At 38.5% G+C, this 19,527-nt stretch overlaps 2 protein-coding genes across 3 annotated transcripts; one reads left to right on the top strand and one right to left on the bottom strand.

Moving 5' to 3' along the window:
• Positions 1 to 2,758: 2,758 nt before the first annotated feature.
• ckap4 (cytoskeleton associated protein 4) lies at positions 2,759 to 9,193 on the top strand. Its single transcript, XM_051107065.1, has 2 exons — positions 2,759 to 3,382; positions 7,939 to 9,193. The coding sequence occupies exons 1-2, from the start codon at positions 3,083 to 3,085 to the stop codon at positions 8,950 to 8,952; spliced, it is 1,314 nt and encodes a 437-aa protein (XP_050963022.1). The 5' UTR covers positions 2,759 to 3,082; the 3' UTR covers positions 8,953 to 9,193.
• Positions 9,194 to 11,533: 2,340 nt separating this feature from the next.
• On the bottom strand, positions 11,534 to 18,544 carry ikbip (IKBKB interacting protein). 2 transcript variants are annotated; one of them, XM_051108555.1, is made up of 3 exons: positions 18,166 to 18,544; positions 17,970 to 18,087; positions 11,534 to 12,661 (listed from the first exon to the last, which is right to left on the bottom strand). In XM_051108555.1, exons 1-3 carry the CDS (start codon positions 18,348 to 18,350, stop codon positions 11,984 to 11,986), a joined length of 981 nt encoding a protein of 326 aa, XP_050964512.1. In that variant the 5' UTR covers positions 18,351 to 18,544; the 3' UTR covers positions 11,534 to 11,983. The 2 variants fall into 2 exon arrangements, with proteins under 2 accessions (XP_050964512.1, XP_050964510.1); XM_051108553.1 differs by lacking the exon at positions 11,534 to 12,661 and adding an exon at positions 12,674 to 14,839.
• Positions 18,545 to 19,527: the final 983 nt, after the last annotated feature.

Raw genomic sequence — 19,527 nt, 5'->3', positions numbered from 1 at the left:
TTTCAAACTTTCTATTCATCTGTGTATCCTGAAAAATAAAATGTATGACAGTTTCTACAAAAATATTGGCAAATGTCATATACATAAATGCGGAGTTGGGAAATATATAAATAATAAGAAATGATACTGTTTTACAGTCATGTGAAAAAGTTAGGACACCCTATTGAATTCCATGGTTTTCCATATCAGGACATCATTAAAAAAACTGGTCCTTGGCTGGTCTTAAAATTTCGAAAATAAAACCTCATATAAACAACAACACATGACAAATTGCACCGTGTCATTATTTACTGAACAAAAATAAAGCCAAAATTGAAAAGCCACGTGTGACAAAAGTAGTACACCCTTACTGTTAACACTGGAATTAAGAGGGAAAATAACAGTCAAGCACTGCTAATCAAATACCTTTGATTAACTGATCATCAGCAAGTCAGAGCGCCTCTAAAAAAGCATAAGCTTTGTCAGTTTGCTGGTCTGGAGCCTTCAGGTGTGTGTTAACACAATGCCAAGAAGGTAAGACATCAGCAATCATCTTAGAGAAGCAACTGTTGCTGCCATCAATCTGAGAAGAGTAATACAGACATTTCCAAACAATCTGACCTTTATTCACAAGTGGAAGACATTTAAAACAGACACCTCTCCTTCTAGGAGTGGACGTCCCAGAAGATTCACCCCAAGATCAGACCGTGTAAAGCTCAGAGAAACGGCAGACAACCCAAGAACTCAAGTATTGTCATGAACCCAAGTTCATGACAATACCATTAGAAAAATATGGGAGAAAAATGGCATGTTTGGAAGGCTTGGCAGAAAAAGCCTCTTCTATCTAAAAAAACATTGCAGCACAATTTAGGTCTGCAAAGTTGCATCTGAACAAAACACAAGTTTTTTAGAATAATGTCCTTTTAACAGACGAGACTGAAGTGGAGATGTTTGGCCATAATGCACAGCGCCAAGTTTGGTGAAAACCTAAAGAGCGTATCAGCACAAACACCTCATACCAAAAGACAAGCATCCTGGAGGAGGGCTGATCATTTTGGGGTTGTTTTGTAGCCACAGGACCTGAGCACCTCACAGTCATTGAGCTGGCCATGAACTCCTCTGTATATCAAAGTATTGTAGAGTCAAATGCGAGGGCATCTGTCCGACATCTAATGTTGGGCCAAAACTGGGTCATGCAACAGGATAATGATCCCAAACCCACCAGAAAATCTACAACAGAATGGCTGAAAAGAAAAGAATCAAGGTGTTGCAGTCGCCCAGTCCAAGTCCAGAGCTCATCCTGACTCAAATGCTGTGCATAAGGAAATGCCCACAAACCTCAACAAACTGGAGCAACGCTGAAAAGAAGAGTGGTCCAAATTCCTCCAGAACGATGTGAGAGACTGATAAAGTCACACAGAAAATGAATGCTTCAAGTTATTGCTGCTAAAATTGGATCTACAAGTAACTGACTCATAGGGTGTCCTAACTTTGTCACACATGGCCTTTCCCTCTTGGCTTTATTATTGTTAAATAAATAATGACACTGTGTGATATGTCATGTGATGATGTTTATCTGAGGATTTATTTTCCAAATTTTAAGACCTGCCAAGGACCAGATAATTTTTTATTATGTCCTGATACAGAAAACCATAGAATTCAATAGGGTGTCCTAACTTTTTCACATGACTGTATATGCTAAAAAGTTGCCCATTCCCACTGAGTCAGTGGATTTTTTTCTTTGAATTGTATTTTTTCAATGTACTTGTAAATGTTTTCCAATCCCGATATTAGGTTTGTCAGGACAAATGTTAGCTACAATGTTAGTGTATTAAGAGCAGTTTTTTTCCAATCACAAATGTGCAAGCATCTATGTTTTTCATTGATACTTTTATTCATCAGGGACACATTAAAGTAATAAAAAGTGACAGTACAGATGTTTATAATGTTAGATTTCTATTTCAAACAAACGCTGTTCTTTCAAACTTTCTATTCCAACTAACTGAAAAAGTTGAAATGCTAAAATTGCTAAAACTGGAATAAAACAGAAAAAAACAGAAATAAATTACATTTTAATAGATATTCACACAGAAACGAGCTATTTTAAATTGTGAGAACATTTCACTGTATTACTCAGTGTTGTGGGTAATACATTACAAGTAACATGAGTTAGGCTACCTAATCAGATTACTTTTTTCAAGTAACTAGTAAAGTAACACATTCATTTTTTGTTTACAAGAAAGAATTTGAGTTACGTTTTCAAATAAGTAACGGCAGTTTGATGCAAACCTGCATTAATTCAATGTTAAATAACACTAATATCCTTTATGTGGTTTGCTGATGAATTCAATGATGCAATTCAACCATACTAATAAGCAAAAATGATTTTAGGTAAACTAACATTTTTGTGCTTATCCTGCATTCTACTGTACTTTTCTTCTATCCTGAGGCTCATTTCACTTGTGGTGTGAAAGGGCCTTTATGTTCGCCAAAAAAGCACTTTTTATTTTAAAAACAACTAGCTCTGTCCAGATTTTTAGAAGTAACGCAAAAGTAACGTAACGCATTACTTTCCATAAAAAGTAACTAAGATACGTAATTATTGGGGGAAAAAAATCTTATGAGGATGATGATGAATAGTGAATGCTCTTATTTCAGTACATTGTGCCAAACACAAACACTGTCGCAACACGGGCTGATCGGATGGGAGGATGCAGATGTTTGAGGAAAATCAGTGCCACGTCTGAAGAAGGGTGGAGCGAACGAGAACCCGACACGACGCCCTTCATCCTTCACATTTGCATTCAAATCTGACCCCGCACCAGTTATGTTGCAGCACGTCTGACTCCTAAAAACATCTAAAAGCTCCAAACAATTCCACAAAAGTGACTTTTGCAGCTGCGCATGGTTCCTTTCAGGACTCTAAAGAACTGAAGTTGGCAAATGCTGCGACTAAACGAGTCGCTCAAGTTCTTCTGAATAAAGGAATGAGAGCCGCGCACGTCCGTCCCACAGACATAACGCGAACGCAACGCGCCGCTCGGTGACGTCACGCCCAGCATCGGAACGCCAGGACTCGCCGCGCATCGGGACGCACGGAACGATGACCGCAAAGAACAGAAATAAGAACAACTCGCAGCCGAATAACGACAAGACGCTCGGCAGCCCGCAACCTGAAGACGCGCCGAAGAACAAGAGCCCGAAAGTCGCGAAAGCGGACAACGCGACGGGCTCAGGCGGGCTGATGAAGTTCTTGTCCGCGCTGACCTATCTGGTCTTCGTGATTGGAACCGTGATCGTGTCCCTGTGCTTCTATCAGGAGCTGTCAGACATCAAACAGACGAACTCCAGATATGAAGAATCGGTGAAGAAGTGCGCAGACGCGGAACATGCGCTTCAACAGGTCAGTAGATTTCAACTATATTGTCTCTGTTGTATGTTTCTGGGAAAACATTTGCATGGATGGAGGAGACCGTACTGCTGCTCCAGCAGAGCATGCAAAGTTGGGGAAACTTCATGAAACAAATCCTGCTGTGCTGGTAAACCTGCTCAGAAAGTGTTCAGATGCAGGCTTTGAAGAGCTTGAGTTAATTTAGACTTAATTTAACTTTCAGTGTGCATTGGAAAAGCAGCACGTGTGATGAAAGTGTGGTTTTAGTACATTAAATTCTCTTGTAATGACCCTGAATGGTGTTGCAGCCCATCATCTGGACGATGTGGTGGTCTGTGATTGGCTGACGGGCTGAAGTGAGGATTTCCTCCTTTAGGATTCCCCTGTTTACAGCACACATCAGTCTCAAAATCACACTTTGTTTATCTCTGGATGACACAGAAACACTACGTTACATACTAAATAGCTCTCTGAACTCCAGATTGCTGAGTTGGGAGTCGCTCTCATCCGTCCTAACCTGTTTCACACACTTCAGCAGTTTCTGTACACTTCTTTTGTCTTGCTGAAGATAGTTTCTCACGCACCACAGGACAAAGTCATGTACACTCATCACGCTGCGCTGCAGATCCTCTCTACTGTCGCCTACGGTTGACGAGAGCGTGGAGAGGCGAAAATGAAAAGGACGAGCTGCTGTTCCCTGAGAGTCACACTGGTTTCAACTGAACTTTTGTGAGTTTCAGGAAACGCTCGTGGCGTTTTGTCTCCTGTAATTGAGCTGCTCATCATGAGGTGATCAGGTTGATCAGGTTTCTATCAGGTGTGCTGTAGGCAGTGTTAAAAACAGACGTGCGAAGAAAGTGCTATTGTTAAACATGAAAGATGTTCACCCTTGTGAAGAAGTGTGCTTAAGTAGCCTTTACCTTAAGTGATATTATATGATCTGCAAGTACACTTAAAAAAAATACTTTGAAGTACACTACAAGTGCACATTCAATATATTAAGGAACTTAAAGGAGAAGTCCACTTCCAGAACAACAATTTACAAATAATGTACTCATGTCTTTCTCTCTTCAGGCGTAAAGAAATTATAGTTTTTGAGGAAAACATTTCAGGATTTTTCTTCATATAATGGACTTTGATTGTGTCCCCGATTTTGAACTTCCGAAATGTAGTTTAAATGCAGCTTCAAAGGGCTCTAAATGATCCCAGCCGAGGAAGAAGGGTCTTATCTAGTGAAACAGTCACTCAATTTTTTACAAAAAAACCCCCAAAATTGTATACTTTTTAAACACAAAAGCTTGCATAGCACAGGCTCTGGATGCGTGTCCACGGGTCGTTCTTGAACAATTCGCTCATTTTGAACAAATCTTTAATATGACTTACGAAGAACGAGTCGTCTCGGGAGTGATTCATTCAGTCGTGCATGCGCAACATCCTATTAGGTTCTGTACTGGAATTAGTTTTACCTGTTTCAAATCTTCTGGTTTTTCGAGTCGTTCGTTCATCTTATGGGGCTGTCACGTGAGGCTGATTTAGCTGATAAAATGAACGAAATGGCTCGAAAAAAGATTCGTTCATTTTGCTGAACGAGACTCAAAGGTCTGAGTTGGTAAAATGATCCGAACTTCCCATCACTACTATGAATCACATCTAAGTTCATCGTCTGTGTACTCCGGCTCACAAAGGTTGAGTATGGAGAAAAACTCCATCTTATTTTCTCCTACAACTTAAGAATCATCCGACACGTTGAACCTTTTTGTTTGTAAAGCGTTTGACTTACTTGTACTTCCTTAGTCCTTGCGCGTTCGCTTTGTAAACACTGGGTCTGTAGTTCCGCGTGACCTTTCGATGTGATTCAGTAGTACGTAGTGTCGTGGACGTGCATCCCAGAGCCTGTGCTACACGAGCTTTTGTGCTTAAAAAGTATACAATTTTTTATTTTCTGAAAAAAAATGACTGATCGTTTCGCTATAGATAAGACCCTTCTTCCTCGTCTGGGATCATTTAGAGCCTTTGAAGCTGCATTTAAACTACATTTTGGAAGTTCAAAATCGGGGCACCAATCAAGTCCATTATATGAAGAAAAATCCTGAAATGTTTTCCTCAAAAAACATAATTTCTTCACGACTGAAGACAGAAAGACATGAACATCTTAGATGACAAGAAGGTGAGTAAATTATTTGTGAATTGTTGTTCTGGAAGTGGACTTCTCCTTTAAGAAGAGACACTTTAATGACTGTTAAGTACATTTCTTAAAAACGCACTTTGTAATAATGCACAAGTTTTATTAAACATAAACTGTTTTTATAGTGCTTACAAGTATAGAAGTATACTCATGATGTATTGACTAATATACTAAAGCACATGTGATTGATTTTAATTTCAACTTAAGTGTGCTGTCCGAAAGTGCATTTATTAATGTATTTTAAATGTGTTTTTACAATATTTTAATGCACTTGAAATGTATTTTCTGCTAAACTTATGTACACTTGCTCATACAGTAAACTAATTAAAGTAAAAAAGTGAAGTAACACTGAGTAAATTGGTGTTGGTCAGTACATGATAATTATGTTTTGACTGTAAAAAATCCTAGTTCCAAAAGGTCTGAAATGTAACACATTATAAAGACTTATGCATAGAATTAAAGATGATCAAATGATTAAAGATGAAGATGAAAGCAGATGTTTAGTAATATGCTTTCAGTTGCATGTTTATGACTACTGTGCACTTCAGAATTAATATCTGCAGTCTAATAAATGAAATAGACTAAATTAGGCCAAACACTTTTACACTGGTAAATTATCCCATGGTTTCACAGACAAGGCTTAAACTTAGTCCCAGACTAAAATGTAAGTCTAAACTGTTTCAACTGACAGAAACTTGCACTGATTGATCTTAAAACATGTCAGTGCCTTTGTTTTGTCTCAAGATGCACAACAGTAATGTTTTTTCTAAGGCATGGATTAGTCTAAGCACTGTCTGTAAAACCTGGCCATAATGTTTTAAAATTCATCCCAAATAACCATTTTTATATTTAATTTAACATTTAATTTCCAGCTAGACTACTTATTAGAAATACATTATAGTGTGTTTATTAAAAAAACTCTTTAACAGGTTGTTGAAATACATTTAAAATATACTAAGCTGCGGTGTTATACTACTTCGGTATTTGAAAAAGTGCAATTACTAATATATTTAATTATATAATAGTGTTTATGTAAGCAACATTGAAGTATATTTTAGTTTAGTAATTGCTCCCAGATGCACTTCCATAATGTACTTGAAGTGATCTATTTTTACATACTAATTTTGTACTTACAATACTGAAAGTTATTACAAGTGGTACCAAAATACATTTTTAAATACAGAGATAGTATGTAAAAGCACATTTCAGTTCATATTCACAATGTCCCAAAATGGCACAGTTGAGTACACTTAGACGATGCTAAGATTATCTTAAGAAGTACTAAAGAATAATTTTTACTATATTAAGTACAAAATTAGTGTGTGAAAATAGAGCACTTTAAGAACATTATGGAAGTGCACTTTTTTGGCCTGGGTTATCAGTAAATTTACCAGTACACTTTGATTTATTGGACTTTAAGTCCAACTTAAGTCCAACTAATTGCATTTAAGTAAGGGATAATCAACGGTTTGCCTTGGATTAAAGGATTTTAAATGCACAACGTGGGGGCAAAGAACCACCCAACGATAAGTGGAGTATTAACAGTTTTCAGACAGACCATGGAATAATATAAAATTGAACTATGAAACATTTTAAACCAATCACAAATAATTAGAAAACATTACATTTGATTCAAACTTAAGTGTATTCTTTTAAAGTATATTATTTCAGTATCTTATAGTGTACTCATATATATATATATATATATACACAAGGGCACATACATATTTTCACAAGGGCAAACAAAACTATTGGAATTAATTCTGTTTTTACTCAATTCTGTCATCATTTATTCAACTTAAGCTCCAAACCCACATCTCTTGACAGTGAAGCATTGAAGGAGATGTTTAGAAGAATGTTCTTACTGCTCTTTTCCATGCAGTCAAGGTGAAATCTGTCCAAAAATTACAAAATAGCACCAAAGCACCATGTAAGAAGTACATATGACTATATTCCAAGTCTCCATTTGAGGAACAGGCCTAAATTAAGACCTTAGACAAAAAAAAAACTCACTCAGGGGTGCCCAAACTCGGTCCTGGAGGGCTGGTGTCCTGCAGAGCTTAGCTCCAACCCCAATTAGACACACCTGAACCAGTTAATCAAGCTCTTACTAGGCTTAGTAGAAACTTCCCAGCAGGTGTGTTGAGGTGAGTTGTAGCTAAACCCTGCAAGACACCGGCCCTCCAGGGCGCCCTTGGTTTAGAACCTACCTTAGACTATTTTCAGTGGAAATCATTAAAACGTCACTGAATAATATTACCATATATTTGACTAGGAGCTCAACGGCCCCTGGTATGCAAAACATCCTTCCACACATGGTTCAAAACAGGAAAAACAGACCTTTTTGAGTTGATCTGATTTCTCTGTCCATCTCTGTCTCTAGGTCAGGTCCATGAAGGCGTCTCTGGAGTCTCTGGAGAGCCAGATGCTCACTGCCAGGACTGATCTGGAGCGCACCAGCCGAGCCATGCAGAAAGGAGAAGCCGACACTCGGCGCATGGAGGACTCATTCCAGAAACTCCAGAACAAGATCTCCCAGGAGCTCACACAGGGCATCCGGGAGGCGAAAGACGCGGGGAACAAGGACATCTCGTCCCTGGAGCGCACAATGGAGGAGCGCCTAGCTCAGCTGAGCCGCTCCATCGCTGAGAGCACAGCCGAGTTCGCCAGCCAGCAGAGCCAGTATAAGAACGAGCTGCTTGAGCTCAAGGCTCGTCTGGAGGAGAAGGACACGCCGGCGCTCATCAAGCAGGAGCTGACGTCCCTCAGCAGGGCCGTGGCCATTCTCAACACCGCCAGCGAGGTGGCCGAGGGGAACGTGGCGGTGCTAAGGGAGCAGATCGCAGCGGTGGGCGCCGAGCTGCAGACCAGGAACAAGGAGGTGGCGTCTGTGTCCGAGGACGTGGAGGCCGTGAGGACGGTGGTGCAGAGCGCTGTTCGGACCTTACGGGACGAGGTGTCCGCAGCACGAGCCAGCGCTCAGACCGCCTCCGACCAGCTTCAGGGCCTCAACGAAAGGCTGGAGCAGTCCAGCGGCGCCCTCCAGAGCCTGGAGATCAGCATGAGAGAGGAGCTGCTGAAGGTGGACAAACGCAGAGAGGACGTGGACATCCGACTGAAGGGTGTGGAGGAGAACGTGGAGGCGTTGGAGTCCTCGCTGTCAGAGCAGACGAACAGACTGAGCGCTCTTACGACAAAGCATGAATCCCATGAGAACTCGCTGGCTAACTACAAGACGGCAGCTGAGAAGGAGAGACAGACGCTGAGAGACGGTCTGGACGGTTTGAGGAGTAGTCTGGAGGAGCTGGAGACTAGAGTATCTGAGACCCAGGAACAGAAGCAGGAACTGGATCAAGAGAAAGAAGCAGTCGAAGTACCTGAAAATGAAGATTTGTAAGGCTGGGATGACCTACTGGAGGCGAAAGCCGTCGTTCAAGATGATGGGGTGCTGTGGTGGTGGAAATGTGAACGTGGAAGCTCTTTATCCGAGCGATAAATGGGTGAACTGCTGTTTCTTCAGGCGACACGTACCTGCACTGTAGTTTGTAGCTGCGCAGATGTTTTCCAGGGCTGTTGGTCGTTTCAGTAACTCTCTCTGAACACATCATGATTGTAGCTATTTTCCAATAAAATGTCTAAAACCCTTACAAACTACTGTGTGAATGTCTTTATCTGATCAAATGAGCTATAAAACACATAGAAGTACATAAAATGTAAATATAACATTTAGCAAATGCCTGTACTTTAATGACAGTAATATATATATATATATATATTCCATATAATCATGTTTGTTTAATTAGTTAATCCAGTGGTTCTTAGGCAAGGGTCAAGCTAGGGGAATTCATAATGACTTAAAACAACTTAAAATAAGACAAAACGCCTGAAATGAATACATCAAGATTTTAATTCATCATTCTTGAAGAGATTTTAATTTTAAAGTACATCATTCTTTAAAAAATGTCTTTAAGCCAGAGTTTCTGCATTTAAGTCATGTAATAAAATGTTTGTTTTTTTCAGTCATGTACAATAAAACTATGTGTTACAAAATATTATATTATTGCATAATTTCCATAGAATATATAATGACTACATATAATCATTATAGAATGACATAAAGTGACTTCAAAAACCTGGATACATGATCAAACTTAATTTCAAAAGTGTGATTTGTAGATCATAATCATCATAACCAAAATACAATTGCTGAATGCATCAAAATTTTAGTTGTTTTCCAATTAACTGTTTCAAACCCATGTGTAAAATGATCAGTAATTCCATAAAGTATGAATATTTTAGCACTGGGCAACTATTAGTTGTGTTCAAAATAAAAGTTTTTGTGTACTGTGTATATATAAATACACACACATTCATGCATATTTAAGAAAAATATGTTATATTTATATATTAAATATATTTATATATATATAAATTATATGAATATAAATTAGGGCTGTCAAAGGATTAATCGCTATTACAAAATAAAAGTTAGAGTTTGTCTAATATACATGTGTGTTTTCTGTGTAATTACTATGTATATATAAATACAATCACATCCATGTATTTATTTAAGAAATATTTACAAGTACATGTGTTTATTATAATTTTTATGTAATTTATATTATTTATAAATAAAAAAACAGTACATAAATAACATATTTCTCTTAAATATATACATTAATTTGTGTGTATATATATATATGATATAAACAAAAACTTTTATTTTGGATGTGATTAATCAAGTTTTGTTGCCCAGCACTAATATTAATATAACATGATGTGAACATTTCACACATTTTGAACACTTCTGCATTTTAAAGAGGTCATGAAAAGGAAAATCTCTGCATTTCTCATCATATTAATGTATTTTAATTACATTTATAAATACATTTTCCACATAATTTTGTTCAATTGCAAGCATCCAAACAGGCCTCAGGATGACTTGAAATGCATTGAAACGTGACAAAACATTAGAGATGCATTAAAATCAGTGGAAACAACTACAATCAATAAATATTCTTTTAATTCACCCTGTTTTTCTGTAGGAGATGACAACCAGGGACAATTTGGATACAAACTTGAATCATGCTAGTCAAAAAACAGCCCTGAGATCACTGAATCACTTTCAGAGTTTCATGACGGTCAGTGACGGCCAACTACAGAAATTAACACTGTAAAATAAATATGTTGATCATATAATGGTTCTGACATCAATGAATTGTTTTCAGAGTTTTACCACAGACTATTTGTGGATACTGTAGAAACAGTATAGTAATGAACACTGCATAATTATCTGTAACCAGTGTTGCCAGGTCTGTGGTTTTCCTGCAGAATTGGGCTACTTTAACACTGTTACTGCGGGTTGTTTTTCATGTCTGCGAGTTGAATTAACCCCAGTAACATATTATTTAGCCCCCAAAATTGTGTATTTTACCTCCTGAAATTTGATTTTTACCAGTGGAACTAGTTTTTAGTAGCAATTGGGTGGCTTTTATTGTGAAAACCTGGCAACCCTGTCTGTAACTTACCTTATAAAACTGCTATTGCTGAGACTCTAATTATACAACAGCCACAGAAATTATTTGGAAATTCAAATGGTCAAGCATTAAAAATATCAACATTTATTTCAAAGATTACATTTTTCACAAAATACCCTGAATGATCAAAGTCTGATGGGTTTTAAAATACAAAGCAATCAATATATTCAAAATAAAGATACTTCCTGGTCATCAAACCTTGTTGAACATGTTCAGATGCTAATATAATGAACCACACTGGGGTTTTTTCTGTAGAGAAACTGGTGTGAAAGTGAGAAGAACTGACTTCCTCCATGAAATATCACTTAAAAAGACCAGCTGCTTAAAGTTCATTAAAAATGTAGGCTCAGGAAGTTCTGTTTTTGATGTTTCGTATGTCAATCGATGAAAATGACACATTTTTAAGTGTGACTAGACATTTTGAGGTCACTGTGTGTTGACGATTAGCAACCAGTTACAGGTTTGTCTAGCTGAACCTGTACACTCCTCCACACTCTGTATCTTCTTCTTAAACATCTCATTAAATCCTGTAAGTTTACATGTCAGTGTTCCTTAAATACAGGATCTGGCTCAAGACTCATCCTGGTCAGGTGTGGTTCTTAAAATCTATATCTCACTTAAACAGAGATACCAAGCTTTATAGTCTGTTTGTTGATAGCTATTCTTTGATGCACCTTGGAGAACCACATCAACACCACCATAAATGAACATGTCAGATCTCATGGTTGTATTCATTTCAGTGTTGTGTAGTCAGCAGATTTGATGCAGCAGCTCTCGAACAGCTTACAGTTGTCTGACTAATGTCAGTGTGTTTCCAGCAGTAGTTTCCAGTTCACAGCACAACTGGATTGTACATCGTGTACTGAGCGCCTGGAGTTCACCCCTCCTCTTTCAAGGCGTCAGCTGGTCTTTCTGGTCTAGTGTGTCATGCGTCATCTCGTCTCTCCGCTCCTCTTCCCTGCTCATCAAGTCTTCAGCCAGCAGGCCGATCCTCAGTGTCAGGTCGTCCAGTTTGGGCTCAATGACGGCGAAGTCCTGTCTGATGGAGAACACCTTGGGCTTGAGGTCACTGGCGAACGTGGCCGTCTTCAGCAGCTTGGCCTGTCCGCTCTCCAGCACCAGGATGCGCTCGGACAGCTTGCGGTTGGCCGCCGACAGCTCATGAACGAGCGCGCCGATCCGTTCCAGCCGCTGGTCGGTCTTCTCGGCTGAGCTCTTCAAAGCGGAGACACGGTCGATGCTGCCGGCCAGCAGCTCGCCGATGCGCTTCACCATCAGCTTCTCCGTCTGCGCCACCTTCTCCTCCAGGGCTTGAGTTTGGTTAAGCAGCATCTCCGCTTCGGTCTCCAGCCCGGCCATGCGCCTCACGTCCGTACGGATGGAGGACACCCTGGACGTCACTTCGCCGGAGACCTGAGCGGCCTGCTGCTCCACGCTCTCCACCGCCCGGACGAGGGTGCTCAGGTTCTGCTGGAGCTGCTGCTGTTGACCCGAGAGACTGGAGAAACGCTCCTGCAGCTGAGACACCTCCGCATCCAGAGAGACGGGTGGAGCGGACGCCAGCGCACACTAGACAGACAGCACACAGGAGAGAGACACCAGAGGATCTGAGCATGAGCTTCAGGCACAAACAAGACGAGGTGTGAAATGACACACAGGAAGAAGATTTTAGAAATCATAAAATTAACTTTTATTAGACATAAAAGCATCTACTCCAACATCAGGTTCCGATGAAGAGTTCTTGAGAGTCAAGACACAATTAAGACACATGAGACACTGAATCTGAAACAGATGAGTCTGATGAACTCTGCTGGTGGGTTGTGGGAGGTGCACACATTTACATATATGAACGTATCAAATAAATGACCGATTATTCTGGCATGAAACAGTGTTCACAATCTGTTTTACTTTGATAATATGGAGTGTTTACATCTCAAATGTCTCAGACTGAGCTTCACTTGAACGAAACCTGATATATTTCAGTATACATCAAAAGTACAGTAGATACGGCACATACAGTTGACGTTAAAAGTCTATATACGCATTTTACTAAACATTTTACTGAAATAGGAGGGATCATATAAAACGCATGTACTTCATATAAAAGATGTTTACATTTAGTCCACAAGAGAATATAATAGCTGAATTTATTAAAATGACCCCATTCAAAAGTTTACATATACTTGATTCTTAATACTGTGTTGTTACCTGAATGATCCACAGCTGTTTTTTTGTTTAGTGATAGTTGTTCATGAGTCCCTTCATAAGAACACAGAAGTTCAAACACTCACTGATGCTCCAGAAGGAAAAAACATGCATTAAAAGTCAGGGGTGAAAACTTTTGGAAGATCAGGGTAAATTTAAATTATTTCGTCTTCTGGGAAAAATGCATCTTCTGTAGCTTCTAAAAGGCAGAACTAAATGAAACAAAAATATGATATTTAGGCAAAATTAGAAAAATCTCCACATCTTCATTCTGTTCAAAAGTTTTCACCCCTGGCTCTTAATTCATGTTTTTTCTTTCTGGAGCATCAGTGAGCATTTGAACCTTCTGTAATAGTTGCATATGAGTCCCTCAGTTGTCCTCAGTGTGAAAAGATGGATCTCAAAAATCATACAGTCATTGTTGGAAAGGGTTTAAATACACAAAAATGCTTTAAAACCAAAGAATTTGTGGGAGCTGAAGGATTTTTCTAAAGAACAGCAGGCAAACAGGACAAACAAGGGACTCATAAACAACTATCACTAAACAAACACACAGCTGGATCATTCAGGAAACAACACAGTATTAAGAATCAAGTGTATGAAAACTTTTGAACAGGTCATTTTTATAAATTCAACTTATTTTCTCTTGTGCACTACATGTAAATGTCTTTTATGTGAAATATCTTATCCAGGTCAGTACTAAATAAAAAAAATAACATGCATTTTGTATGATCCCACTTATTGTTTGGTAAAATAAGTAACATTTTGCAAATTCTACAAGGTGTATGTAAACTTTTGACCTTTTTGAACTGTAAATCTGTTTATGAACACTCATTCTCCTGTGAGCGTTTCATTCAGCTGGTTTAGCTCCTGACCGTCCCTCACGACACCGCTGTCTTCTTGTTCAGCCGGTCTGACGTCTGGTGTCCTCTTCATTTGTTCCTCAGCGCTCCGCACCTGCAGCTGCAGCTCCTCCAGTCTCTTGTAGGTGGTGCTCACCTGTGCACGCACCTTGAGCATGGAGCGCACGGCCTCCTCCGCGGCCGGGAGGTGCGTGTCTTGGCAGCGCTGTGCACGAGGAGCATTTCTCTCCAGCCGCTGGTGCTGCTCGCGTCCCTGCTCCGACAGACGCTGCAGCTGCTCCTGAAGTCGTGAGACGCGCCGCTCGTTCCAGTCCAGCTGATTGCGCACCTGCTCCGCGTCCTCCTCCTCGGTGCGGTCCAGCACGCGTGCGTTCCTCCTGATCCCGTCCTGCACCTCCTGCAGGCGCTCGTTCAGCTCACGCAGAAGCGATTCTGCGTCGTTGATGTGCTCCGTCACACGTGAGTGCGACGCTCGTGATCGTGTCTTCAGCTCGTCCAGCTCAGAGCTCACAGTCGCTTGTCCGCTTTGCCACACTTCGGTCACACTCCGCATGTGCTCGTTTAGAGTGTGAATGCGGAGTGAAGATGCGTCCTGCTCCTCCTGCAGTGCATCTGAGGTGTTGTGGATGGAGGTGATGGTGTGTTTGAGCACAGAGGATGAGGAGGAGGAGGCCTGCAGCTGCATTCACAACACACCACATGAGCCGTGACTGATCTGATCTGCGTTCACACTGTAGCACTAGTGCATGACTGATGCAGCTCTGCACACTACTGCATGTAAACAGTATGTGAAACAGGACACAACCATAAACGTTCAAGTATTAGCACACTGCACTGAACTCATCCAGTAAATAACATCTGATTATCATAAATTATTTTACATTTTATTTTTAGATAGACTTAAATATGATTTATAAACAGTGCTGGTCGAAAGTGTGAAAATAGATTTTGTAATGTTTTTCAAAGAAGCCTATGTAACCATTTACTTAAAGCCTTTATGCGGATTTATTATTAGAATTACCAATGTTGAAAACAGTTGTGCTGACAAATATTTTTTTGGATCCCTGTCTTTTTTTTTTTTTGGTGCAGATTTTTTGATGAATGAAAAGTTAAAAAGAGCAGCATTTATTCTAAATATTAATCTTTTAAAACAATTTAGTTTTAAAAGTTTTTAGTACAAGTTTTTGCTATCACTTCTTATCAATTTAACACACACTTGCTGAATAAAACACACTGAGTTGTGTGTTTTTAAATCACAGTTGAAGACACATCTTTTTAGACAAGCTTTCGATATGTAGTCACTGACTCGATTGCTGTTTTATGTACATTTGTGTTTTTATTTATTGTTGTCTACTGTGAGTCTTGTTTTTCTCCTGGAAAGCGCCCTGGGCACCTTTTTGGTTGTTGTAAGGCGCTATATAAATAAAATTTGATTGATTGATTGATTGATTGAAAAGTATTAATTTATTTAAAAAAAAAAAAAAAAAAATAAAATAAAAATTTACTGACTCCAAACTTTTGAATGGTAGTGTATATTGTTACAAAAGATTTCTATTTTAGATAAATGCTGTCTGTTTATCAAAGAAACCTGAAAAATACTACTCAGCTGTTTTCAACATAATTAGTAATAATAATAATAATAATAATAATAAAAGTAAACAAATCAGAACATTATAATGATTTCTGAAGGATCATGCGACTGGAGTAATGACGCAAAAAATTTAGCTTTGAAATCACAGAAACTACATTTTAAAATGTATTCAAATAGAAAACAGTTATATTAAAATACTTCACAATATTACTGTTTTTTTCTGTATTTTTGATCAAATAAACAGCCTGGATGAAACGTCTTTAAAAAAAAAAAAAAACAATACTAAAAATCTCACTGATCCCAAACTTTTGAATGGCAGTGTATATAATAATTTTTGCAAAGTATAATGCATTAAAATACACAACAAGCCTTCAAATACTATAATGCATTTTAACCTTGGTTACAAAGACATGATGCATTATAACATACGTTAGGAATAGGTTTATAATCCATTAAATATAAAGGCTTTAAGGGTTAGTGAAGTCTCAAAAAAATCATCATTTTTAAAATAATGCAGTGAAGCCATTTTAATTTCAACATATTTCTTTAAATTACTTTTACTAGCTTCTGCGCGGGATGTTCATAAAGTCAAGAGGGTTTCATAATCATTCCCTCAAAGAAACACAAAAATGAATTAGATATGACACAAACATGATGCTCAATTTTTTGTCTGCACTAATAAACGCAATGGAAATGAAAGCAGTGACTAACTTTTTTATTGTATTGTGTTGTATTTGAGTGAAATGACTTACTAATTGTAAATAAAAAGGGCGGGCATTGATGATTGATAAAGAACTGAATGCACTTTACTTATGATGAACTTGTCAATTTCTCAATAAAAAGCTGTTTTATTTTTGTGGGGCTTAAGTGTCTAGGTGGTTTAACAGTCTGAAGACTATAATAAAGATATGTGACCCTGGAGCACAAAACCATATTTGTAGCAATAGCCAAAAATACATCGTATGTGTCAAAATTATGCCAAAAATTTTTAGGATATTAAAGGGGTCATCGGATGCTAAGTTCACTTTTTCATGTTGTTTGAACATTAATGTGTGTTGGCAGTGTATGTACAAATCTACACTATAATGATAAAAATCCATGCAGTGGTTTTTAATTAATCTGTAAAAATAATATCCCCTTTTTCAAATCGAGCCATTCTCAGATGCCTGTCATTGTGGTGTCACACCAACAGAGGCCGCTCCCACGCTGGTTGATTGACATGAGCGTCTTACCTCAGATCAGCTGTAACAGTCCAACCTCTTTGTTTCTTTGCCGGAGCAGGGATGTAAATTAGATTGAGCGATTGAGGTGTTGTGTTGCTGGATGTAATAATGAACATAGTGGTCGTCATTTACTCCCAACATCTGAGCCGCTGAAGATGCAGTGGATTACGTTTGTTTGTGAAGGAAATGCACCTCCCGATCTACATATATCCGTCTATGTTCACGCAAATCATTCGTGATCCAGCTTCACTTACAGCAGAAGTGAGTATAAGCGTTTTTAATGAATCTTTGTGATCGCCTTTCTTTATAACGTGGTAGTTAGGAAGTTTAGCGGCTAAATGCGGCTAATGTAAACAAGATCGTCTTTCCACAGAGAGAAGAGAGGGGCGGGGTGAGCAGAGCTCATTTGCATTTAAAGGAACAACCTCTTAGAATGAGATGATTTTTGCAGAGCTGATTTTGACAAGTTAAAAGGGTGTTGTTTTACAAAACCGTTGAGAATTTTTAACCAAAGTATATTAGAGACTTTTCATTAAGACCCTAAAGAATCATATCAAATTGTGGAAAATGGGCATCCGATGACCCCTTTAAATAAAGCTCATGTTCCATGAAACATATTCAACTTTTTTGATTAGTAATATGCATTGCTAAGAACTTCATTTGGACAATTTTAAAGGCGATTTTCTCAATATTTGGATTTTTTGCACCCTCAGATTTTCAAATAGTTGCATCTCAGTCAAATATTGTCCTATTCTAACAAACCATACATCAATAGGAAGCTTATTTATTCAGCTTAATTTCAGAAAATTGACCCTTATGACTGGTTTTGTGATCCAGGGGCGCAGACAGACAGATATTCTTTTGAATATGTGATATTTTTTGATAGAAAATGGTGTAAAAGGTTTGTGAAATGTAGTTAGCATACACAAACACAGCTATTGCATCTCTATGCACGTGTCTCATGTATTTTTAGACTGTTTTTGAGAGATACAAACCTTTTGAGAGACTTCAGACATTTTCTCCTCCAGCTCCTGGACGCTGCGGCTGTTTTCATACAGATACTCATATTTCTCGGTCATTTGTGCTAACTTTGCTCTCTGCTCAACATGCAGCCTGTGGAGCACAAGTCAAAACAGACTTTAAAGAAAAGAAAAGCAGCCGAGTGCGAGTTTAACCGTGTTTGACACTCACCATGTGATGATGACAGAGACTGTGAGACACATCAGACTGACTGACAGCTTCACATCGGGGCTGAATCGTGAGGAAGAGGCTCTGATAACGGGCTCTTTCTCCTCCTCATCCTCAGTCCGCCGCTGCTCTCCGTTCTGCGGCTTGTTTGAGCTCCTCTGTCGCTGTTTCACGCCGCTCTTCTGCATGTTTGAGGAGCAGCTCAAACTCTTTAAAACGGCTAAAGTGCGCAGATGTGAGTCTAAACAATAATGCTGCGGAAAGCAGACGGCATTTTGAGTTTTATCGCGCAGCTGGTTAAAGTTTGAGGAGTTTTTCTCTCATCACCAGATGCTGAAATCGCCACGCAGCCGTTCTGCTGAGAGCCAATCAGAGCAGAAGCGCAGACTGACGTCATGGAGTGGGCGGAGCCTATGCGAGTTAAAATAATATTTATGCTGTTTTAACTTTGTACTGTTTGCGTTTGTTACAGCGTCTATTAAAGTTAATGAGTGTAACTGTATCGGTATAAATTATTTGTTTTGAAACAGCGAATCGCCAGCGTTATCACGTGATACCTGTTACTTTTCTCAGCGCTGGTTAGAACTGACCAATCAGTTGCGTGTGATTTTTAGCCCATTTTCTGTCTTTACATAAGATCACAAAACCAGTCATAAGGGTAATAAAGATTTATACATCATATGAAAGCTGAATAAATAAGTAATGGCAGTGTATATAATAACGGTTGCACATTTAGAAAGTATAATGCATTAAAACACACAACAAATATTATAATGCATTTTAACCTTGGTTACAAAGACATGATGCATTATCACATACGTTATGAATAGGTTTATAATGCATTAAATATAAAGGCTTTAAGTGTTAGTGAAGTCTCAAAAAATCATCATTTTTAAAATAATGCAGTGAAGCTGTTTTAATTTCAACACATTTCTTTAAATTACTTTTACTAGATTCTGCTCGGGATGTTCATAAAGTCAAGAGGGTTTCATAATTATTCCCTCAAAAAAAAAAAACAAAAAAAAAAAAAAAAACATTGAATTAGATAAGACACAAACATGATGCTCAATTTTTTGTCTGATGCTATTAAACGTAATGGAAATGAAAGCAGTGACTGACTTTCCTATTGTATTGTGTTGTATTTGAGTGAAATGACCTACTAATTGTTAAAAAAAAAAAAAAATTGATGATTGGTAAAGACACTTTACCAAAGCTGAAAGCTGAATAAATGAGCTTTTCTTTGATGTATAGTTTGTTAGGATAGGACAATATTTGTAGAGATACAACTATTTAAAAATCAGGAATCTGAGGGTGCAAAAAAATCAAAATATTGAGAAAATCACCTTTAAAGTTCTTCAAATAATG

The sequence above is a fragment of the Labeo rohita genome, chromosome 4 (genome assembly GCF_022985175.1).
Source record: "Labeo rohita strain BAU-BD-2019 chromosome 4, IGBB_LRoh.1.0, whole genome shotgun sequence".
NCBI lineage: Eukaryota > Metazoa > Chordata > Actinopteri > Cypriniformes > Cyprinidae > Labeo > Labeo rohita.
This window is presented reverse-complemented; position numbering and strand designations above follow the sequence as displayed.